Below are 25,585 nucleotides of genomic sequence, written 5' to 3' on the forward strand. Positions count from 1 at the left end.
AATGATATCATTTTATTAGAAAGCATTTATCATTTAAGCACAATAAATAGGCAAAGATTTATAAAGTCTAATGATGCTGTTACGGTAAAAAGCACTTTACTGGAGTAAGCTACAACAGCTGTTAGCAAATAATGGCTGAGTTCTTTTCTTTTAATCATCCCACAAAGGGAACAGTCAAGAAAACTCATAACCCTTTCCCTTATGGCATGCCAATATTTTAAAGATTTTTCTCCCCTTGCCCTGTTTGCACGAATGACAGGTAGCAACATGGTGCCATGTACCCCCGAGACTCCTTCCTCTTCCTTATGCAACTGCTTTCAAGCAATAAAAGGACAGACCATGGTTCTTCAGATTATGGTGGCTGCCAAACACCTAACAGCATACTGGGGTACAAAATGTCAACTAGCGCATAGGTTCTTCTATCTGACACGAAAAGGAACTTTTTTTTGCCCTAAATAAACAGGTTACTTCTCTGCAGATAGATGAGATAGGAGATGTTGCCACCTATATTTTAGGCCTCTAAAGCTCATCACAACCACTTATTGCCCCCATACCTGACAAGACATGCTCAGCTCCCTCTCCACATTCTCCATGACGCCTCCTTCCCCATGTCTAGGCTCCTGACATTCCTGCTCACAGAATGGTAAAGGAAAACAAAGAAGAAGCAACAGGGAATTTCCTGGGGCTTTGTCCAAATCACAGTTGAACAGACAGGTCTTGTAGTAGGCTACAACTGCTCTAGGATATGTCCTGGTTTTGATCCCTGAGCTTTACCCATTTACCCACTGGAGATTCTAATCAGTTTTATTTGCTTTTGTGGTACTGAGGGAGGATAGAAACTCAGGACTTTGTGCTTTTCAGGCAGGTGCTGTCCCACTGAGCTACATCCCCAGCCCCTCTAATGGGTTTTAGATTGGAGCCAACATGGTCCTGATGAACACCCCTGCATCAAAGGACTACAAAAATATGACAACCACTTAAGTGCCTGAGGATCAGGAGACATTTGGATCTAGTCCTCAGGAGGTTAGCAGCTGTCGGTGTGATTTCTGCAAGTTACAAAATTTTTCTGGGCCCCAGCTATACCATCTGTACAAAGGAGACAGTAAACTATAGGGTTCTCATGAGGACGAAATGGGAAAATAAATTTCAAACCCTACGTCAAGTTCTTTGTATGTTGGGTTTCACAAAAAGTAATAGTTACATAAATGTCAGCAGCTTATTATCATCACCATATGCTAGTTTCTGATTTCCCAGAGGAAAGAAAAACAGAACCTTAAAGAGGTTATGCCACCCCCTGCCTGTGATCACTAAACCAAGGAACGAACCCTAGGTCCAGCTTTATATTAGCAGTTGAGGATAGGTGGTCAGGGAGCTGGTCCTTTTGCCAATACTACTTTTACTTAAGGCCTCCATGGGCATGGCAAGCCACTTGTTTTGTGGACTGTGTCTGAGAGGTTAATCGAAATGGGTGTGTGTGTGTGTGTGTGTGTGTGTGTGTGTGTTTCTTTCCAACGATGTCACAATCCAGGTAAATTGAATATTTTGTTTTGTTTTCTTTCTTTTTTGGTACCAGGGATTGAAATCAGGACCTTGTGCTTGCGAGGCAGGTGGCGACACCACTGAGCTAAATCCCTGGTCTGAACGGATTATGTTTGCATTGCTTCTTAAACTTGAATGTGCACACCAACCCCTCTGGGCATTTTCTTACAGTACAGATCTAATTCAGTGAGTCTGGGTGGGGCCTGAGACCTGGATTTTTGCGTAGCACCTATATCCTGTCATGGCAAAGCTGCTGCTCCATAGCCTTTGAGTAAGAACCTAGCCCAAGTATGATGCATATAACTTCCCATACACTATCTAGGACCAAAGTAATTCAAGTATTAACTTGAGAAGCCCGGGCAGTACACATAATAAACACCCACCAACAGTACCATTGGGAAATTTGAGAAACAATGGTCTGAGGGTTCAGGTCAGGAGCCAGCTAGCAAGATATGGTGGCACACACTTCAATCCCAGCACTCTGGGATGGGAGGCTCAGGCAGAAGGATTTCAAGTTCAAGCCCAACTGTCCAATTTATCAATTTAGCAAGAATTTGTCTTAAAGTAAAAAAATACAAAGGGCTGAGAATGTAACTCACTGCAAAAGGCCCTACATTCAATCCCCAACATCCCATACTACCAAAAAAATTATTTGAAATATGGCCAGGGGGTAAATATTTTTATTTTTTTATAGACCATATGACTTCTGCTTCCACTACTCCATCTTACTACTGCACTATAAAACTAGTCACCATGTATAAATCATATACACACCTGTGTCCCAATAAAACTTTATTTACAAAAGTAAGCCGTGGGCCAGATTTGGCTACTGAGTCATAGTGTGCTAATCTCTGTTAGAAATCTTTTAAATGATTCAACCTGTTGGCAGAATGAGTGGTAAAAACCTTCAAGACAACCTGGGACAATTAGACTGCATGTTTTTCAAAATGTTCTAATAAAAAAAAGGATCTACAATAACTACTTTAATCAGTGCTTCAAATCAAAAGAAATATCAAACAAGTTACTATTGATTTTTGAGAAATAAGAAAATTGAAATAAGGAAAAACAGTTCAGAGTAACAGGAACTAGAATTGGCTGATGAAATTTCTGGCTACATAGGCCTAAATATCAAGTTTGAGGATATTCAAAAATAAAACCTTTGTGGATAGAACAGTCCTGAAAACAAACTTCTTAAATTTTATCAATAAACCAAGAACACTAACATTTATTCATCAATATAGAGTTTTGTTAAAGAAAAAATAAGAATTAAAATACCAAGCATGTCTACATCTCAAAGTTCCTTGTTTTTGAAAATGGCAGGGCCCATAACACTTTTAGGGGTTCTATGGAGGCAGTTGCCAACGTCGACTGCCGAGAGTGCAGACAACTGAATACAACATAAGTGTTATCATTATATTCTCAGATACACAGCAATATGACAAGAGGCCAGAAGCCAAAACCAGACGCTGTGAATCAAATGGAAGTGTCCAAAAGTAGACTAGCCAAGCTTTTAGGGGTTCTATGGAGGCAGTTGCCAACGTCGACTGCCGAGAGTGCAGACAACTGAATACACAGGGCTGCGTCAGTAAACAGGAATGAGACTGAAAGAAGAAACAAGATGACCGGACTAACAGCAGGACAGACCTCAGAGTGAAAAGGTCCTGGCTTGGGTCACCTGTTTCTGACAACACTAAGATGGCCTCAAAGAAAGCAGAGGCTGTACAACCACACTCTTTGCAGAATTTATGGAAACCTCTTTCACTGTGTGCTTAAGAGAGCACTGGAACAAATATTTAGAAGAGACACGAACCAGAGAAATGTTCAAGCTATAAGTATCTATTAATGGCTGAACTGAAAGAAAGTGAGAAGAATCAGAAGAAAAGGGATTATTTCTGATCTGCACCACAGAAGACAGCTGAAGCAGAATGAAGAGCATGAGAAGTGCTCAATGAGGAAAGGTCAGATATGAGGCAGGGCCCAATAAGACAGGCTGACTTTTTATCTCCTGTTACAAATCCTGCGGGGCGGGGTGGAGTGTCACTTTTGCTCTGTATGTATGGACTATTTCAGACCGTTAGTGACTTAGAATTTGTGATTTCATCGCTTTCATGAGGGCCCAGGACTCTGTACACGTATGTATTCATCCACCATGAGAGGACACTCTGGTATTTCCCTTAAAATGCAGCCATTCGTGGATAGGAGGTTAAGTCAATAAATGTTTTACTGAACTGAATTTAAATTAAATTTAAAACTTCTTTTAGGAATACTGATTTTAATTTATGATAAATTAAGTATTATTCACCTGTAACCTAAACAGAAACTCTAAATCCTACTTTATAAACTGAAAGTCAGATCTGAATTTGGATTTTGGATATGCCACTCATCAGCTCTGTGACCCCGGATTGTTTATTTAATTTCTGTAATTCAACTGCCTTATCTGCAAAATGGGTATGCTGATCCCACTACTTCCCAAGTGGTTATGTGGTTAAAAAAATGAGACATCACTCCATACAGAGGAAGCTAGCGGCCCTTGGCACAGAGAAGGAACTGATTAAATGTGAGTTCTCTTCCCAGTGTCCCTAGTGCACCATAATATAAAATGATATTTAGAATTTTAATTCAGGCAATTACTTAAGTAGTAATTGCTATTTGTATTTACATAGCTTCTTTGATCCAAGAAGCTCAAAGGGCTTACTAAATTTAGCATTTTAATAAATGTTTCATTTGCATTCTGTTGATTCTGTTTACTCACACCAAAACTTGGAAGACAGAAAGTTAAGGAAACAAGACAATATCTTCTTGTTTTGGGGTGTCCCGGGACAAAGCTTGTATCTATCTATACCTAAAAGGTCAAGACTTCCTGTTCCTCTGAGATAAAGCGTGAGAGACTTAAATACACCTTCTTCCTCTTAAAGGTCCTTTTAGCTTCTGTCTGCTGAACTTGGTGCCTACCACACTTCGCCAAGGCACTGACAACAGAGGTATATTTACTGCATCAATGAATTTATAGATAATCAGCACAATAAAAATTATTAAATTGTTGGTAGAAAATCAAAGTGTGTAGTACAGCACCAGTACTGAATTCTGATGATGCTGAATGTCCATGACTGCACAGGACAGGATCTTAACAAGCCTTGATTTGAGCGTTGGCATCCGCCTCACAAATCACATGGGCCATTCCTCCTGTACCACTGCTGAATATTGATAAATGTCTCTACCCTGCGCAACAGGGAAGTGGGTTTCTATTGGCAATCTTTACCAAAGTATGTTTTTTTCCATTCTCTACACTCAAGGGTTTACCCCGAATGATTTAATTATAATTTTCCTTGTGTAAGACAAATGAAAGGGGAGAGTAGGAGTGTCATGCCAAGCACATTATTTATCTCCTTAACAGATTGCAACTCACCAAACCCCAGAGCTGCTGTTGTGGCGGCCGCTCACAGGGGCTGCAAAATGCATGCGGGGGAGAGTGGAAGAGCAGCAGCTTTACGAATGGCATGGAAATCTGCAATCCGGTGAGAGAATCAGAAACATCCCTACTTTAAAAACAAACAAAAAGTCTGCCAGTGCTACCCTTCCCCAACAGCTTTTCTCCTAAACCATTCCCAGGTCCTTTCAGGGAAAATCCTTAAAACTGCTATCCCAAGAAGGAGTTGTAGGACCTGTTGCTTGTCCAGCTAATGCTCCCTGAGAATCCAGGAAAAAATTCTGTATGCCCAGAAAACAAGGGGGAGCTGGCAAGGACACACATATCACAAACACCCTGTTGAGGAAGGCAGAAAATTTCTCTAAGGCAGTTAAAAGAGCATCTGCTCAGTGTACACCAGAACATACTTTTGTAGTGACAACTCTTCTCTTCTCTCTCTTTATTCCTTTCTTCCTTTTACTGTTTTCTACTATTTACACTGGGCATCACACAAGGCAATATTAAACCGCATAAGGTAACGACATTTAATATTCAAGTCCCTGTATATGCACACATAAAGCTACCACCTGATTTCTGAATGATGAATTGAATGATAAGATTAAAACTGCTGAATTATTTTTAACTTGATGAGTTCATTTGTTTCAATGGATACATTCAGTTAAGATGTGCTGATCAGGGGTTGAGGGCATAGCTCACTGGCAGGGAATGTACTTAGTATATAGAAAGCCCTAGGTTCAATTCCCAGTACCCAACTAAAGAAAAATAAAGTGAAATATGCTGACTAGAATTTCCTTTCACTCCAGGAACGTCTAGGAACCTACCAGGTAATATAGACAGAGAAAAATCAAGAGATTAAGTAGTAGCATATAATTTCATAGCTGCTTTCTCTTCACATGTAAAACTGGAGAACTCAGCCTTTTTTTACATCAACATTAACGCTCACTGAGATCTGAATTCTTTTCTGATCCAAAGTCTAATTTAGGCATACAGTATAATGAAGATTAAGCATAAAATTTGTGCAGACAAATAAGGACCATTAAAAAAAAAATCAAACAAACTCAAGTCTCCTAGAATTAGACTGTCCCCTAGATCCATTTACTTCCAAGTGTGCCTTAAGATATGAAAAGAGCTATTCTTCTCTTGCTAGCCTGTCTGCTAATCACCTGACTGCAGATATATAACCTTTCACAACGAAACCGAATGCAGTGCATCTAAACAAGAAGAGTTTTCTATGTCACAGGAAATCTGTGCAGGCTCCACAGCAGCCAATGAGACTGCAACAAATATCTTAAGCGCACCAGTGGGCATTTCTCAGTGGATGGCCTCCCACTCTGCCTACGCATAAAGATGTAATTCAATCACTCAGCAGCAAAGGGACAGCACCAGCTTCTGGACTGGAAAATCTCAAGTACAGCAAAGAACAGCCTAGAACTTTTCCTTGAAAGTGATGTCAGAAAAAAACAATGAAGACATCATAAAGGACTCCAAAGAGCAAGCTCAGATTGGCCTCCAGAAACACATACCTATCCCTACTGGAGAATGAAGCCACAATTCACCCAGTAGCTCCAAACTGTCCACCATGCTATTGTTCAAATTCTTCTCAACCAGTAAGTTTAAAGTGCTTAAAAAGAATTTAAAAATTCTTTATTGTCCGCTATAAATATTTTTTAAAATCCTAAAGGACTGAGCTGCAAATTTTTAAGTCATATATTATCCTCATTACTGATAGGTTTTATGCTCAAATGTAATACATACATATGTGAGCATGCTCTTTTATCTGTATACGTGTACATAAAAGTCATGTGTCTCTTAACTCAGACACATCCTGAGAAATATGACTCTAGGCAACTTTGCTGATGTGTGATTATCACAGAGCCTACTTACAAAGAATTGGATGGATGGTCCGTCCAGCTTAACACACACCTAGGCTACTGGAAGGAGAGAGTGCGTGTGTGGGGTGGCAGGTATGTGTGGTACAGCCTATCACTCCTAGTGACATGACGAACGAAACAGCAGGAGATTAAATAAGCACAAAAGAAATGATGCAATCAAGAGATGAGGTAAACATGTGATGGATGAGGCTACTGCCAGCCTAACACAGCAACTGTTTACAGTCAATTTTTTTAATAAGTAGGATTACGCTCTAACGATTAAAAAGTACAGTAAGTATATGAACCAGTAACATACTTGTTTATTATCATTATCAGGTATTATGTACCACACATAATTACATGTGCTTTTCCTTATATGACTGGCTGCGCAGGCTGGTTTAGCTCAGCATCACCCCAAATACATGAGTAACACACTATGCTATCATGGCACGAAGGCCACGGTGCCATTAGGTAATGGGAATTCTTCAGCTCCATCATAATCTTATGGGACTGCCACTGCATACATGAGCTGTCACTGACCAAAATATTTTTTGGAACGTGATTGTATGTATATTCAGATATTTTTCTGATATAAAGACAACTATCTGATTAAACCATCGGGCTCAGAGCTCAGTATTTGAAATTATATTTTAATTGCTTAAATGAGATATATAAATTTTTTCATTGAGTCTTTTCTACTTAAAGACAAAACACAAAATTTGCTTTTTCCTGATGGAAATGGGATTTACTATCACATACTACTTTTAAGGTTTCTTCTCTTCTGTGTGTGAAAGCTCTGCATATGAAATACATAGAAAACAGTTTAAAATTAGTAAACTGAAAAGATGTCAATTTTAGAAGCATTATATATTCTACTTTTGAAAAGCATTTGAGCAGCAATACTAATGCTTCAGGGTGCTAAGATACAATAACGTGAATCAACAGCTTTATTTCCTAGAATTCCATGCTAACATGATATACTGTAGATCTCTAAACCAATCTCAGCTTCAACTAATGTTCATGTGAACCTCCAGGCAATTACAAAATCTGAAGCCCCAACTCCCAAGCAGGAATACAGTGATGAGACAATGCTACAGTGTATTCACGATCAAAGAAAGCAAGGTGCAGATGCCATGTGTGCACATACAGTGAACGCGTCCATCTCTCGGCTGTTCAGATCTTCTCTCAGTGCCTAAACAGAAAAGGCCATGTGCTTCAGGGACACAAGACAGAAAAAGATGGGCTCCTTGCCTTTAAAGGGGCAGTATAGACTCACGCAAGTGCTGTCTTTCAAACCATGATTCAAAACTGCCCACAGCAGACACTACTGTTCCTTGAGAAGGTGCTTAGAAGCTTGTACGGAGTGAGCACTTGGCACAGGGAGTCAGCCTGGAAGCCTTGAAATCCAACCCATCCAGTGAGAAACTTCAAGACTTCTGCTGCCCAGGCTAAGTTCAGAGATCTATATAAGTACTAATTCCATACTGAGGTGAAAATAATTAGATGCTTTGCCATACTGAATACATTTGTAAATAATTATATGCACACTGGAGTCACACGAATCCAGTTGGGAATCACTGAGATACGACCAGGCACACCAGCCCCTCCCTAGTGAAAGAGAGCAATGGATGCTGGACACACGGCCAAGGCTCGTCCCTACCTTTCCCTCTTGGGAGTGTGGACTGACAGCTGCCCATTGGTAGAGGCATGTGGGTTCATTATCAAGGAGGTCTTGGAAGGTGCAGAGGAAGACACACATGTCGTGCTCAGATCCAAACTGCTGTGATTGTTGCCTGTGGTTTCTTCTGCAGTATGAGCACTTGTCACTTCTTTCCAGAGCTGCTGCAGTTCTGTTGGAATCATGCCTGAAAAAAACAAATTGGATAATTAAATCAATTAACAGCTAATTCCGTCCTCTTCAAACAGTAATTAAATCAAAGAGTCAGTAAACAAAGCCTAGTGTTAGGGGGGCTTTTTGGTGTGTGCGGTGTGCTCCCCCCTTCCAACCAAGGCAAATACGGTAGTAATAAGCATGCCCTCCTACCAAGCAGCTGAGCTGAAGTGCCCTCATCACACATAACAGACACCCGTGGAAAGGATTCAAAACACAGTTATTTTGCGAAAGTATGCCTCCATCCATCTAAAATGCTGTTTCTCAAGTTTAGAAAAGAAAGAGACGTTACTTTATTTTTAAACACAAAGAAAGGCTCAAAATAAATTTGTTCTACTACATTCTTACGACAACACGAACCACAAAATGAATAATTTTTGTGCTTAAGTCTTAAATGATGACAAATAGCTTTGTTATTAAATAGTTTTTATTAATCACTTTTAGACATAAATTATGAATTCATATCGTCTTCCTGAAATGCTTTTCAACTTTTAACAGTCAAATTGATTATAATATGATTATTTCATTAACACACCTATCTTCCTCATTAATTTTGGTTTCTAGTACCACATGCTTAATTGATGGATGTGTCTATTGAGAAACTGTGTAACTTTTTATACAAGTAACACTATTATTACTGTCATTTCTTAGATCAATGCTAATGAACCATTGCAGAATAAAATGAAAATGTGGAGTAATGAAGGTCTCTTGTTTTTTAGCACGTAAAAATGGACATAGGTTTAAAAAAGTAGGTATCACCTTGTTTTTTTTCTACAGAAGAAATATAATCACTATGTCAATCTCACGACTATGGGCCTCTTAGTCTTGATCCTGGCAGAATGTCTTGATAGACTGATTATTTTCAAATCCTACTTAGATGTATATTCTTATACATGCAGCAAGGAAAAACAGGTTTTGAACTGCAACTAACAGCAGCAGCAGCAGCAGCAAAACCACACACCCTGTTTCTTATAAAGCTATTCCACATTAGAAAGGTCATCTTAGATTGCTGTTCTTTGTTGCAATTAACTAGTACACAGTTATGCTAGAAAGCTTGCCATTTTCTCTGTATACAGCAGCAAGCAGCTGAAACAGGCATGTTTCTTACCAAACCGAAGGTATTGGATTAAAAAAGAAGGCTGTGCACATTATATTCATTTGAAACACATAATAAAAAATGCCAAGGTCTAAATTTAATTTATTTTTGTCATTTAGAATACAATGGACAGATAATCATCTCAACGTGATCAGCCAAACATCTTTACTTTGCTAAACTGTTAAAGATTTTAATTATGCCAGCATTGGAGAGCACTGGTCTAATGAGGCGATGGACTCCAGAGAATCCGAGTGGTTAAGAACTGTGAAATGAGTCTGATAGGATTTTTTTTATATTCACCATGGATCGTTTGCATATCAAAGAGGAGTAAATTATTGCACAGCAGACCAATAACCTTCCCCGCCTTTCTGCAAGGCACGTTAACAAAAACAGTTGGTCTCTCCTAACGGCTCTCCACGAAAATGTTCAAATGCTCAAGTGTTCGCAATTAATATATATTATAAAGGAGGCTTCAAATGATACATTAAGTGGTCAGATATTCTTAGAATGCATCTTCGACAGCCAAGTAGGTTTTACTTCTCCCTTCGTAAAAATCAAATGCCAATTATATTTTGATGGATTTTGTCCCAAATGAGCATTCAGTTATTAGACATATTCAATTATTACTTGTCCCCTGAAATTAAACCTTGGAGGCAAATTAAACAATGGGAAAGGTCACTACACAATCCCATGTCCAGCTTTGCTCCATCTGGGCTATTATTTTCCAGCAGCTTTCAAAGTGACAGGTGGGATGCACCTGTAGCAAGCGGGCCTGTCACTGTGCCCTGTACACTGATAATTACCTGTGAGTTCAGCTGACCCTCGAACCCCTGTGTACCCACTGGAAACAATAGCAAACACGCTTATCTGTTGACAATAGCACAAGGTATAAAACCATATAAGTCAACACCTATTTTTATTTTCTACTGCATAAACAAATGAAAAGAACGAACCACCAAGTTTTCAACTCAAACTAATTGATTTCTGGGCCAGTTGCACAGGAAGGACGTGGTTCGAAGGACTGTGTGAACACTTTCCCTCTGAGAACAGCAGAACTTTGAGGCTGTTTCAACAGTATACTGTTTATCCAGCAAATCAAGACAAAGACGAGTGCATTCACCACTTGTTACGCCTAGAGTACATCAGTGCTCCTCTCCTTTCTTTTCATTCCAATAGGCTGGAAAAATCTGTAACTCACTGAGCAAAAATCTTGGTATTTTTGGGTCAAAATCTCAATGTGATAATTGCATTTAAGAACATTCTCAAAAAAAAATAAATAAATAAAAAGAACATTCTCAGGCCAGGGATTTAGCTCAGTGGTTCTGCCACCTGCCTTGCAAGCACAAGGTCCCAAGTTCGATCCCTGGTTCAAAAACCCCCAAAAAACAATAACAACAATAAAAAAATTCTCATCAGATTTAAAGTGAAAGACAGATCACTCCTGCTACCCACCAAAGGATGATGGAACTGGGCAGCCAAGATCTCAGGACAGAATTAAGACAGAAAAGTAAGCTACTAACTCATCAGACTAAATGAATATCCAATTTCTAGAAAGCATGTATTTCTTCCAAAATGGTAGCATCAGAACAATACCAAGCTAAATAAATCCATTAGTAGGTACATAACAAGCATGTAATTTTCTCCTACCTATAGTTTACATTTTTAAAAATTAAAAGACCAGAATGACAGTGAAAGCATATTTCTGGGTAGAATTACTGGTTCTGGAGGATCAGATGATGAAAGAGAAAATAAATATGTTAATTATGCAAAACAGAGAGAAGGCCCTACAATAACAAAAACAATAAAAATTATCTATTTCATAATATAAAACCTTCAGAAAAGAAAATAAAAGGGCCTTTAGAATATATCCCTATTTCTGTAGTTTGGCATTTACACATGGGTTTTAAGTAACTTAGCAAGGCCATGAAGAGGCATGTAAAACGATTTTGATGATTTTATCATGAAGTGAGCATTACCAGAACTTTAAACACATAATTCCTGTGCCGTGCTACAATTTCTGTTTTTAGGACAACTGGCTCCTTCATTATAAAAGAAAATGCAGGCATGGGTTTAAAAAATGTATGTTGTGGGGACAGTTGACAGATTACTGTTCGCAGAACTCAATTTTACAACCTCAGGTATCACTGGCTCAAAGACAAACAGAGTTGATCAACCTTTTTTTGTCCTTGTACATCCGTACCCAGGTGACCATGTTCAAGCAAGCAGAAAGTTGATTTAAACCTCATAATGACATCAGTTTTAAGCCATCATCTCTCTGATAAAAAAGAATTGTGCTGTAGTCCAACACGACGGAATTCTCAAGCCACTTTGGATGAGGGGTTGGGGAAAGAAAACCACCCTCCTGATTTAAAAGAGGTGGCAATAACTGAGTGGTTCCCTTTACAACAAAAACTCGACTTCAGAAATATTTACACTGACACTTATGCTGCCCTGGACACACAGGCAGACACTGCTCGGATTTTAAATATGCTTTTTTTCCGAATGTTGCAGGGGTAACAGTTACAGCAGATAGCTAAGCGTATCAATCAATGCCACGACTAGTGAATTACCTACCGGTGTCTCTGATACGTTACGGCAGAGATTACACTTCATGCATCACCACATTCATTTCTTTCACATTACATATGAGCTTGTCTTGTCACTGCCCAATTGCCCTCTTTTGGGCAGCTTAACTGATGTACTATAACAATGAACCTTAGTGAGCAAACTTAATAGTACAGGAACGGTGGGAAAAGATGACAGCGGGTGAAGCTTTGAGTTTAGCAGGTGTGTCAGAAGAGCCTGCCATGTGCCCAGCGGTAAACCAGAAGGTGTAATTAATGCACATTATAACATTGCAAAAGCTCAAAATGTATCTGCTGATGTGTCTCTCCTTTTCCTCTTATGTTGGTCAGTTACCAAATCTTTTCTTTTGACAGCAAAGTATCAAGTACCTGTGCTGTCATGGCAGAAAGGTACAGAGAGTCATGTGAGAAGCTGAAGTAGGCAACAGATTTGATGGCAACACTGAAAGCGAACACAAAACACAAACCCCAGCAGGGGACGGAAGTTGGGTGTGGTTGACTCAAGAGAGGAGAGATTTATGCAGACATGCCTCCTCACCTGCTCCACTGGACAGGAGTTAGTAGACAAATGATCATGCTTAAGTAACAAGGAGGAAGTACCCCATTTTCAACCTCCTTCAGGTGGCAACTAAATCAAGACACCCTAAAGCTGTTGGTAGCTGCCATTAAGGCTCATGTAGCCATAAACAACCACGACACTAGAGCGGAAAACACAGTAGGCCTTGAGCAAGCAACTAAAAACTATGGGACATACACAGCCAGTCAGCTTTTGGTATCTGGGACCACCCTCTCCAATACCAAATCCAAGGGTGCTCAAGTCCCTTGCATATATAAACGGGTGTGGTATTTATATGCCACCTATGTACAGCCTCCTATGTACTTCACACATCAGCTCTTCACTATTTAACATGCCGCACAAGATGTGAATAGTTGTTATAATGTACTGAGGGTATACTCAATGATAAGAAAAAAGTACATGTATAGTAGAGATCCATTTTTTTTAAAACCAAATATTTCTAATCCATGGTTGGTTGAATTTGCACATACAGAAGTCACAGGTATGGAGGGTCAACTACATGGGATCAGGAAATATCTTTTCAAATGTAAGCAAGACACTTCTTCCTGCCTTTTCCCCTCCTTTTTCTAGTTCTGAATAATACATCTGCTTTCATATTATACACGTGAAAGTCACAGTTGCTTATGTTAAGAGGATATCCTAAAAACACCTAGAGTTTCCCTTTGTTTTGACATCCAACACCCTTGGGATAAAATGTCAGTGGATTTTCAAAAGGAATTCATGAAATCTCATTCTTTTTCAGGGAACCCGAATTTGTGAAGAAGAACTAGAAATAGAAATGGTACCTGTCCGATGAGTGCACAACTAACTTACTCAAAAATCAACACAACAATGTAAAAATACAGACAAGATAACCTTGAGTTTTGTAACAGAAAGAGAATAATTTTCATCATTTACAGAAAAATAAACCTGAATTTATGCCTAGATTTTAAAAAATGGCATTTCTATAAAAAGCACAAGTTACATGATATAAAATATGTCTTCCAATGACTAATACCCTTCCAGAAAATTCCTTTGTGGTTCCAAACTGTAATGCTCTAAGATCTCATTAAAATATTCAATAAGTGCAAGGTAGCAGTTGGTCCTCTTCCTTTCAAACTGTGCAGCCCTGGGTGAACTCTGCTACTGGGAAACATCTATACACATTCCCTCCCCATTCTGGCAGTAAGCACTTGAACTTTTGCGAGGGCCCAACATTACTTAGCTCAGCTTTTTTGTTACAGTTCCTACACGTATGCCTTGGACAGGCAATTTCCTGGATGATTAGCTGGAATGGGCTAAGTGACACCCGACCCCTTTGCCCAAAGTCTTTCCAGAGCTGCTTTCTATATGATTAGTACATACCTTGTGGGAGAGGTTGAAGGGGAAGTGCAGGCTGCCCGGGCTGAATGGTTAGGAGGCCTTGGCGCTGCAAAGACAGGAGGTGCTGTTGCTGTAGCTGCTGCATTTGTAAGAGCTGCTGCTGAAAAGCCAACTGCTGGGTAGCCACTTGCTGTTGCTGGAAGAGAGAGAACAAAAATGAGACAGCCACTTCCCAAGTCAGGGTGAAAGTATGCAGGCTTCAGGACTCACCGTCACCGTCCAATACTGACACTGCTCACCAGAGCTGGATGAGGACTGCTCAATGTTAAGGTTTAAAAGGAACAGGAACACAACACCTCTGAAGGGAAGTAGATTTACCTTTCTGCTGCCTGCTGTCATAAGAAGAGACTTCCTCCACGGAGCTGGCTTTCCCTACAGTTGGAAAATGCCTGACTTTAGTAGTCGATGTGTGAACTTGGAGACTTTGAAATCTGTAATTATTCACACTAGAAAGAAGACTGCATCACTCTGGTCTGGAGGGATTTGAACCCTGGACCTTTGAGGTGTAAAAGAAGGAGGAGCCTCCCTCCAGGTCTGTTCCAGCGGGAGCCTTTAACTACTCTGTTTATCACGTCTGACATAAATAAATGAGAAAAAAAATCAGACCCTTGAAGAAGAAAAACTTCATCTAATATTGTTAATTAGCCATGACAAATGATGAAATAACATTGTAAATCTTTCATAGAAACAGCCACTAGATTTTAATTACACACATTCATAATTTAGCAAACAACATCACACTCAACTATGAGTGTTTAATGTGAAAGAGAGTCAAAGCTTCAGATGCCTTAACTTGGCTTTAGTCTCAGGAACCTCTAGGTCTGCCGGCTGGTCCTGCTTCCCTGACCAGCTTTGTTCTAGAAAAGAACGGGCTTTACCATATGATAAATATCTTTTTGTTGACTGGACAATGACAGGAGGAAAACTTTTGTTGTGTAAAACATCAATACATCATTCCTGTGTTTAGCGGGCCTTGCTCCAGCCAAAAAAAAAATTAATGTACATTTCCTCAGTAATTATCTGAGTGATAGAAAGATAATACAGTGCAGTAGTACAATAAATAGAAGGAAATTATCTAATATCCTTAATCTGCTAGGAATCATATCGAGGTGGAGGTCTTGGCCACATTACAGTTAACAATTAGAAAGGAAAATTAACTCTTCCCAGACTGAAACCAAAAAGAAGAACAATTCCTCAAGAAAAGAAGAAAGTCTCCCTAATTCTGGATATAATTTTTTAAATAATTAGAGACTTCCAGAACTAAAAAGAATCCCCAGCCCTTTCATTTCAGAGCATGTGTGATCTTTTGGTTAATAACTATACTTTACAAACAACTGCACTCACTTAACCTAACACACGACCTTGATCTGATAAATCCACAAAATGGTATGGACACCAAGACCTTCTGATGCAAAGTTCAGAGGAAGAGAAAAATGGTGGTTCACTTTCGGTGTCCATGTAGTTTATTTTACAGTAAAAACCATCATTCTCATATTAGCAACCAATTTCAGACTTACTACCATGCCACTGAGAAAGTTAATTGAGTTTCACTCCGAAAAACAAATTCTATACCACTAACAACAAAAATTTAAATAAATTTAAATGAAAAGCCAGTGTTTTCATTTTAAGAACAGCATGCATAAAATGATCCAATTGTTTTCACCCCTTCCCAAGTTATCACATTAATGTAAAACCTAGTGATAGTTATATTCATGTCAAAATGATTTTTTCACTTCTTCAACCCATATTAACTCAAGACATTAAAAAAGGTAAGGAAGAAGAAAAAACAACATCAACATAATAAAAGATCAGGGGATTAGCTCTTCTTGAAGTAGCATATGATGGAGGTTCAGCGGTTTGGGGGAGGGTATTTCCTGTCTTACTGTAAATGAAATGTTTAAAAATTGTGTATTTATATAAAATGACTAGTGCTTTTTCTGTTGTCTCTGTGGCCATCCCTATGAAAAGCTCATGAAAGCTGTCCACGTTTGGAAAGCCAGGATATAAAAGTATACAAGGCCCATTGTCCAAAGAAAGAATTTAAAAGCAACACTGGTTGCCAAACTGTGCTCCCCACCCAGTTACCAAACACAGGATACCAGTCCGTTTGTTTACTTCTCACAATTGAATGCATACAAAAAAGGTCTCCGCACAGTCTCCTGACAGGTCAGTAGTCAGTGCTAAAATGCTAAAATGCCCTGATAAACCCTGCATTTAGGATCTCCTCCCTAGTGCTGCAGTCAAAGGTCTGTTTTCCTTTCTTTGGCTACTCCCTACTGCCTAACATAAACTGTCATAACTGCCCAGGACAAACGGCTCTTTTAAAACAACCAACTTGGCCTACTTCACCTGCACAGGATGGCATTTTTTTTTTGGGGGGGGTGGCTTGATTCAGAATGAATTCTGCTGTCTATTTTCCCTACCACTCTCCACCCAATATGAAGGAGCAATTGCTTCAGTGGTTGTTTTGGGTTACAACTCCTACCCCATCAATAAACATCCGTCTTCTAAGGGAGGTCTTATGTCCAACCCAATGTGGAGTCAAGCTTTTCCCATGGAAACATCTCAAGGCAACTCTAGGCAAAAAGACAACAAAGATACACTGCACTGGCCCAGGGTCAGGGTCTAGCACCGCATTACAGAAGTAATGAAAACAAGGTAAAAAGAAGGAAGGAAAAAAACTGATGATACAAAAAAAAAAAAAATTAGCCACTAAGGACTAGGATTCAGTAAATTAATATACTTGCTCCATCTGTCAATATCCAAGTTCGAAGCTTGTTAAAATCATAATTGCTGGGCTACATCATGAAAATGCCTCCATGTGATTCCATTTCATTTGGGCATATAACCACTGTTATATGGGCCAACCCATGAACAATCAGTGAAACCCAAGCAGTGAAATCGCATCCACTCTGCTGGTCTGCTTCCCTCTAGGGATATAAAGGCCATGCACATCCTAGGTTACCTGGGCCCGAGGAGCAAATGACAAAAATATGGACCACAGCAAAGCTGGTGTCCTACACATGCTAAAACTGTGCCTACAATGTCTCGCCCTCTCCTCTTGTAGACACCCAAGTAGTCTCTTTGCCCTCTCTTCCCAAATATGGACACCACCATCATCTCTGTGCTCCTCTTCCTGACAACAGCAATTTGGGAGAGTTAACTTTTATCCTTCTTTCTGCTGTGTAACTTTCCCCTTCGTATTTCTTTATCAGCCCTCAGAGCTCATCTGAACTTTCATGTTCTCCCAGTGTGTAGATGTGCATTCTAAACTATGTCTAACAGACCAAATAAGAGGTTAATAAGAAGTGGCAACAGAAAGGAAAAACACAATCCCTGGTAACTGATAAGAATGACAGTGGCAGCCCTTTTTTGTTTGTCTTCAAATATAGAGTTAAAGATCTTTAAAAAACTAAATTTTGATGCCTTTGAAAAGAAAGAAGCACAAAATAACAACAGGGGGTTATTGCCTGCAAGCCACAGGGGAGAAACTCCATAATTCTTATTCTCCCTTTTGAAGGCTGTTAGAAATCTGATTCAAAAAAGCAACAGCAGAAGGGGAAACCTCTTGAGGCTGTAACCATTTCCTGTGATCATGCATAATGTGCTTCAAAAGTGGGTTTTTACCAATTCTGTTGATCAATTGCACCTCCTTCATATCCCTTTTTTCTGCTGTGTTTACATCTGATGTGACTCAATGACAAGCACTGTCTGAGACTGTGAAACAGGCCTGTCATGTTGATTTATGGGCGCATCAAACCACAACTTGTCCAAACTGAAGCTCGCAGTTCATTAATTAGAGAGTTGTGACTTTGAAGTCAGCTTTCAGACTGTGGTTTTTAACATTTGGCTTAATTTATATGCTCTTGAATGTGGATCTCTAAGGAAAAAAACTGAAATTCCCTTCTTGTCTTTGAACTTCTTTTGACCGCACAATAATCATTTCTTTGTCCAGAGTGATGCCTGCAATCCCAGAGTCATTAACGTGCATTGAACTGCCACTGATGAGTAAGCCCTGCTGAATTAGAAAAACAGCCAGCAAAACAAAGCTGAGAGCCTTCTGCACAGTGATATCTCACAATTACATGCCTTCCCTCCCTGTGCCATTTCCATTTTAATTACTGTTAGTCCTTTAGATTTACATTTTAGACACTTTTTAATCTGTTCCCTTTTTTATTATAGCAGCACCCGGTAGCGCGCCACTGTACTTAAGGTTGTGTCAGCATTTTCATTAAAACCCCTCCTCCCTTTCACCCCAAAACTGCCCCTACTCTGCAGGGGTTTACTGGCAGGCTGTTAAACAAGACTCCAGGGTAAAAACTTGGCAGAGCACAGGAAGTGGGCCCAGTTTGTATGAAGTGAGGAGCCAGACCAGGGAGAAAGTCTGGGTAACCCCTCAATGGTAAAATTAGCTCTGCCCAGCATCCTCACTCACATGAGGGACAGGGACATGGAGAGACACCCAGCAAGACACTTTCCTCAAGTAACAAAGTGGCTGACTGCTTAGGGCCCGTGAAGAAGCCATCAAAGAATGACGAGCACTTTAAAGAATTATAAATGGGAGAACTCTGGACTGGGAGACAGACATCATAAGAAGGTATGGTGTATGTGGGTGCTCAGAGGAAAGGGAGCCTCACCCACATGGTACTGGACAGAAGGTGAGATGGACACCCCAGGGGAGGCTTTATCAGGTAAGGACTCATACTGTCGCCTGGCTGAGAGGAGTGGCAGAATGCAGTGACTTATGAACATTACAAAGTGCTGAGTAAAGAAAGGCTACTAATCACGCCGTCTAGTGCAACCCTTTAGCAATGGAAGAAGCTGAGTGACAGTGCATGGGGCTGTGTGATCTTGTTCTAACTTTCTCCTGTTTGCCCAACCTCAGGATAAAGGCTATTCTTTCCATGGAAAGAGCCATCACCACATGCCCAAACTCTCTGGGATAGAAACAAAATTATGTGGGTAAAATTTTACCAAGACTACTTCCTCTCACCAGTTCCATCCTGGCCCTCAGTGGCACTGGCATAGCATGGGCCCACTACATTCTGCTCTGGTCTTGCACGCACCCCTCACAGGTACACATGCAATGATGGTATAAAATATGTGGCAGAGAGCAAATGGAACTTAGAAAAATCTGAAAGAAAACAGGACAATAACTCTTGGTTTGAAAGCTGAGAACCGATAGAGTCAGCTCAGTTGTGCAATCATTTAAAAGATGAATGACAGTTTAATAGCCACTAGATAGTCCTCTGGGATCTGTGGTTTGAAAGTAAAATATGTACTGTCGGTACCTCTTTAGGCTGTTTTCCAGCATGTTGTTGTTGTAAAAGTTGAAGCTGCAACTGTTCCTGTTGTTTTTTATAAAACTCTTGAAGCTGCTGCTACAAAGGAAAGAGAAGACAGTAAGTAACCGAGGACAGCGCCGACACTGTCCCTTCTGGTGCCATACACAAACTGTGATTTGAAAAATAGCATCCTTTTATCTATAATGGCCTGACCTTTAGTTTGAAACTCGACAATAAATTCCGCACACACTGACTATTCTTGGCATTATTGTTTGAGAAGTAATCTCTAAAATGAACTGATGAAAAACATACCATTTTCTACACAAACTAATTAAAATAAGGCAAGGAATGACCTTTGATTGTACAACAAAGCTGAAATGCCCTTGCTGAGAGAGCCTGGTGAATCTCCACTGCATGCTGCCTAAGCGATGAGTGCTGGGCAGTGGGCGCACGGTGCTGGGAGCTCTTCGGCTTCCTGTTCCCTCTGTCCCCTGCCACAGTATTCGAAATCTCACTGGGTGGATTCACGTGACCAAGTCTGAATTTTTGGTCCTGGCAGTACAATGACACCTAGAAGTTTATTACTACAGAAGCATATATTGAAGAAGCAAAGTCAGCTCTGCACCCTGAAATTAACCAAACTCAAAACTTCTGTGCTTTATGTTAAGGAAAAAAAAAATTCTGTAAGCTTCTGATTTGAAATGGGGACTTCAAGAACTGTCACAGTTAAACCTGCTCCCAACATGCTCCTCATTTTGCTTTGATTCACACCATTTAGAAGCCTCTGGGCTTACCAAATAAAAAGAGTGTAAAGCCAAGTAAGCCTAAAAGATCTTTTTCTACCAAGTCCAATTACAGTCCTAATCTCAGTCCGTCGGGTGCTCTCTGGGGCCAAACTCTGACCACTCTGGCAGGCAGGCTCCCTCCCTTGAGGGATGCAATGCAATACATAACTGGGAACTGGACTGTGTTCCTCCCCGTTCACCCTGCCCAACTAGTTCTTCAATGGCCAAAGCAGCAGCTCAGGTGGAGGGGGACTGTGAATGGAGACCTGGGGACCTGGGTTCTGGGTCGCAAGAGGAAGAAAAAGGACAATTACCTGTTGAAGCATGAGGGCCTGCTGCTGCTGGAGGAGAACCTGGAGCTGCTGAGGGCTCAGCACTTGTTGCTGGAGGATCTGCTGCATTTGCTGGGGAGTGATAACTTGAGGTGTCATCATAGCCACTGACACGGGAACCTAGAACATTAATGAAAGATAAATAGGAAGCCAGCAAATCATAAGCACGCAACCTTCTAGGTTCAGAGACTGGCTGCCACTGCCCTGCTTAAAGAATTAACCAATATCCCATGCAAAATGCATTTGCCCACAGGGGAAGGACAGGTAAACACTATATCATCTGTTATGGAGATTATTATTACTATTACTTTGAGGTACTGGAAACTGAACCCAGGGCACTACCCATGCTAGGCAAGTGGACTACCACTGAGCTACAACTGCAGCCCTCGAGGTTACTTCATATAAAGAAAAATAAAAGAAAATTCTGCAGCCCTGTGTGAGACTCCAAGCACCCTTGCAAGCAGAGCAGAAGGAAATACTTAATAAATGCTATCTAGATTTAGGATATAGAAATTCTAATTTCTTAATGGGAACAAGTCGTTGGATGAAATGAGCTGTGAAAAGTTAGCCCAAACTTGAGTGCAAATGGGAACCAATAGCTCTGAAGGTGGCGCTAACATGGGCCACTTCCATTGTGTATAGTGAATCCTAGTGTTGTGTGAGGGAACCCTGAACACACCTTTGAACTTAAAACACAGACCCTTCATATGACACCTTTTACCCTTTCTTATTTGCCCAGCACACAGATGTCTCAATTCTTTCATATTACGTGCGATACCATTAAAAGCCGCTTTCCATGACATTTCAGTGACAAACAGCTACAGTGATGAACTTGATAGCATTTCATATTTGCAACTGTTAACACGTTTCTGCACGGGCATCTCTGCAAGGAACCTGCACACTGTATCTGAAAGGATGATGTCTTGTTCAGATAAAACACTGACATTAAAATGACAGGCTGTCTTGGCCAAGGTTACACAAATTGTATTCAAGCGGATACCTAATGACAATGCTATGAATTCTGCAAGCTTTCTAGAATGTAATTTAGCTATTCAAAATAATCACTGCACTTGTGTTTAATTTGCAGACTACATGAGAACCATTTTGTCAGTCCCCGTAATGCAAGAAGACTATTTTATGAAAAATCACCCCCCCAAATAAAAAGATAAGGAAAGAAAAAAACAATGAAAGAAAAGACAAAATCCGTATGTCTTCTCAGAATAATATTTAAGCATCTTACTTTTCTTTGGTTTCTAATCAAACATGTGACAGCAAGAAGCTAGGAGTAAAGGATATACTTTGTTAAAAAGGATCTGCTGTCATCTCATGTATTACAATAAAAGGTAATAACATGTTTTGCACTTTGCCTGTGTGCCACTTAAAAAAAAAAAATCCAGCAGACAATAGCTGATCAGAAGATAAAAGAATTAAAAAATCTTTCAGGGGAACAGTAAGCAAAAGGGAGAAATGCAGTATTAATTTTATGTAACATAATGTCTTAATATGCAGTTTATCTTGACTTTTTCACATGATTTGTCCTGTCATTTGCATAGTGAGCTCTCATTCCTAATTTCACAGTCATTATGCACTGATGTCCCGATTTCTCAGCATCACTAATTTTGATGAACTAAAAATGGTTCCTGAAGGTCAGATTCATGTACAGTGGATGTTCTTCACCATTGTTGTGAGTATATTTTGTGTATAGGGATGTTGATGTGCAAGTTTCACATGTTTAGAAAACACTCATCAGAACATTCGAAAAATTTCATTAACCTAACTCTGGAAGATCACCCACGAATTCTTCCTTTTGCAGTGGCTTTTTAAGTGTAGATGTAGATGCACTGTAATTTAAAACAGATGGGCCCGTCAGATTATTTTTATATGTAAAAAGGGACAGATGTATATGAATGGATAAATTATCCTTTTAAAAAGATAATTCGCAGCATGAAATATCACCAATGATCGGAACAGTGAACTTCCATTCAGTCTAGGGCAGACGCCAAGAAGACATTATCAAAACATCTAACCATCTACAAATTAATTCCAATTACCCAACTTTGTCTTAATAGAGAAACTTTGAATTTTTAAGTATGTGTTTGTTAGATGCCAATCACTATCTTCTGAGTTGCTAAAGCCAACATATCACAATAGAAGTTTACTTTTCCTTGAGAGTTGCATCATCATTTGGGGAGGTTTGATTAAGCAAACAAAAGGACCATGTTTAAGGTTTCTTTTTTCCTCTGCGTTTCTTGGATGATGTACAATATAAATATTCTTGAGCCAAATTTCTGATGGTGATGAACAGGAAAACAGACAGGAACAGGGTGGTGTAAAATCTAAACTGGTAATGAACATGAACTTAACAGAGTTTCAGGAGAAATCAGCAGAGAAAGAATACACACTGTAGTTTTTTTAAAGAGCGATGGAAAGCTTATGTTAGAGACACAATTGTGAACTTTTAGGGGTGACAGAAATGCCAGCATTTTGAAAAAGGTAGTACTCACATAGATGTACAAGCATACAACTGTCAAAATTCAGGGTCCCACTATTTAAAAATAGTGTATTTTATAGTATGTAGATTATACCTCAAAAATAGTGGGTTAGATTTATCTTACTTTACACACACACACACACACACACACACATATATATATATATATATGTAATCTTAATTTTTAAAAACTCTGGTAAAGTTCTATCTTATTAAATGAGAAACATTACTGTCTTTTGACTATCAAATAAGGACATCAGGGAAAGGACTGATATTCACAGATAATTTTAAACTCTTATAGACATTCAATGGTTTACATCTCCCTTTTCCAGTTATTTGTTTTTTGTGCAGTTGCGCAACAAAGCAGTAGAACGAGCTTGAGTCTCTCCTGCTTTTTTCCCCTTGGACATCGTGATGGAGGTGCTGATGAGTAAAAAAAAAATGTTCAAAGCAGTAAACACAGCTCTAGGAGAGAAGGGAGCCTCCTGTAAGCTAGCTGATTGTCTGAATAATCAGAAGTGGCCATTATATCCCGATGGCCTGAACTTTGCTTTTACTATCTGAAACTACATTTTCACACTACTTAGCTCTGAGCCCCCAAAGTGGGCTCAAGCTTAATTTATAAATGCAATAAAACTGAGATTTCCCCAAAGTTTCTGCTCCAACATGTCAGGAAAAGAGGTTATCGAAAGCCTTAACAAACATATTCAAATGAACCAGAAACCATGGTGAAGTAGAAGAAGGAGGGTGGAGATTGGAACACAGTTTAAGGCTTTAAATAGTCAAGAATTATAGCCTATCTATCCACTCCCTTAATTCCCAGCGTCCAACTTTCTCATGTAGCTAGTCCCTACTAATACTAGGAATCAAAGGGCATGCAGTACCAGCGACGGGCTATTACAGCCCACACTTTATTGCCCATTACTACTGAGGTCATTAGCGGCAAGAGTGATTGTAGCAGTCTTAACCTATTGATCACTGTAACTACTATCATTTAATCCTGTGTTGAATGTCTGGAAAGCGGCTAAAGGCACACAAGAGAGAGTGTTTTAACATTGAGAAATATGGCCGAAGCTTAGAAATTACACTTTGATTCATAAAATCTAGCCAGTGGTTTAAATCAATAGTATTTAAAACAGTCATGTGAGTTTTTAACTACAGCAGTCTAATATTTATGAGCCCCTCTTTGAGAGTATGTAGTGAAAACGAACCCCCCACTACCACAATCCCATCCATCTGCCTTACCCTCCTTGTGATAAAAAAAAATATTCATTTCGGATGTTTTGTGTAGCTACAGGGCTCATGCCTTCTCTCAGGGTTCAAGCTAATTCTTGATTTCTTTCTCATAAGACAATTTCAATGTAAGGGAAAAAAGAATTACATCCCGATACTGTAACTACCTTAACTGTTTTGAGTATATAGAAATGAGTGTGTTTTATGAGTTAACAATGAATCATAGAAGGCAATTTATGAAGAAGTAGAATGATTCTGTCTAGCTGCCTTCAGGGATCAGAAATTCAAATGAAACTTCTGGCAGACATTTAAAGAATGCTAGCATACAAAACTGAATTTAAAAAACACACACAGTTAACACTCTTTAGCTGAGTTTCAAGAGGAAATCATGAATTAAAAAAAAACTCCGCATGATACACTGTTGACTGATACCAGCTGGGTGTGGCTGATCCCAGGTGCACAGAAACCTGTGGAAATGGCAGAAATACAGCTGTGCTTGGGCCATCCAGGGGGTGCTAGTATGGGCCTGCTGCTGCCTAACACCAGCAACGGGAGCAGGAGCGTCCTGATCACCAAGGACTGCTGTTAAAAGCCCAAGCACTGATGTGTCAATTCCTCCTGATGCAGTTTTTTCCTCCAAAATGACACTGCCATCATCTGAACACTTCAGAGCTATTAAAATGGTAGGCAGTGTTATTCTTTTATCCCCAGTGGGGAAAGATAAGGAAGGGAGGGGAAAATGTGAAAAGTAAACAAACAAATAAAAACACTCACAGAAACAATACTTCCTTCTAATCTAGGAGACAATTGAAGGAATTGGGTGGGAGTCAAGATGGCACAATATAAATAGTGAAAATAACATGTTATCATTTTCCTCTCCTTTAGTTTACACTGAAGCGAACTACAAGTAAATACTGCTCAGTATAAATACACATAGATTTTGCACATCATCACCTTCTCCTATTTGCTAGGTATACACATCATACAACTAAGAGAACACAATTTCACCATTACTTTATGTCCAGTACATTTATTTCCAAAAAACTTATTTGAAAACTCTTCTTAACCTTTGATCATTCATTCCCTATGGGTCCCAGCGAACTCACTTCCC

The 25,585-nt window shown here is 39.6% G+C and overlaps 1 protein-coding gene across 10 annotated transcripts in view; it reads right to left on the reverse strand.

Moving 5' to 3' along the window:
• Positions 1-25,585, reverse strand: part of Foxp1 (forkhead box P1) — a 487,831-nt gene that overhangs the window by 68,104 nt on the left and 394,142 nt on the right. For 9 of the 10 annotated variants that reach the window (XM_019209347.2, XM_010636145.2, XM_033757028.1 and 6 more), the window contains 4 exons: positions 20,733-20,870; positions 19,640-19,729; positions 14,331-14,484; positions 8,498-8,702 (listed from right to left, as the gene is read on the reverse strand). In XM_019209347.2, coding sequence (XP_019064892.1) covers positions 8,498-8,702; positions 14,331-14,484; positions 19,640-19,729; positions 20,733-20,870 — 587 coding nt within the window. The remainder of the gene's footprint in view (positions 1-8,497; positions 8,703-14,330; positions 14,485-19,639; positions 19,730-20,732; positions 20,871-25,585) is intronic. The other variant, XM_010636131.3, reaches the window with a different exon arrangement.

This window comes from Fukomys damarensis, unplaced genomic scaffold (assembly GCF_012274545.1).
Source record: "Fukomys damarensis isolate Sample0158 unplaced genomic scaffold, DMR_v1.0_HiC HiC_scaffold_28, whole genome shotgun sequence".
Lineage (NCBI taxonomy): Eukaryota > Metazoa > Chordata > Mammalia > Rodentia > Bathyergidae > Fukomys > Fukomys damarensis.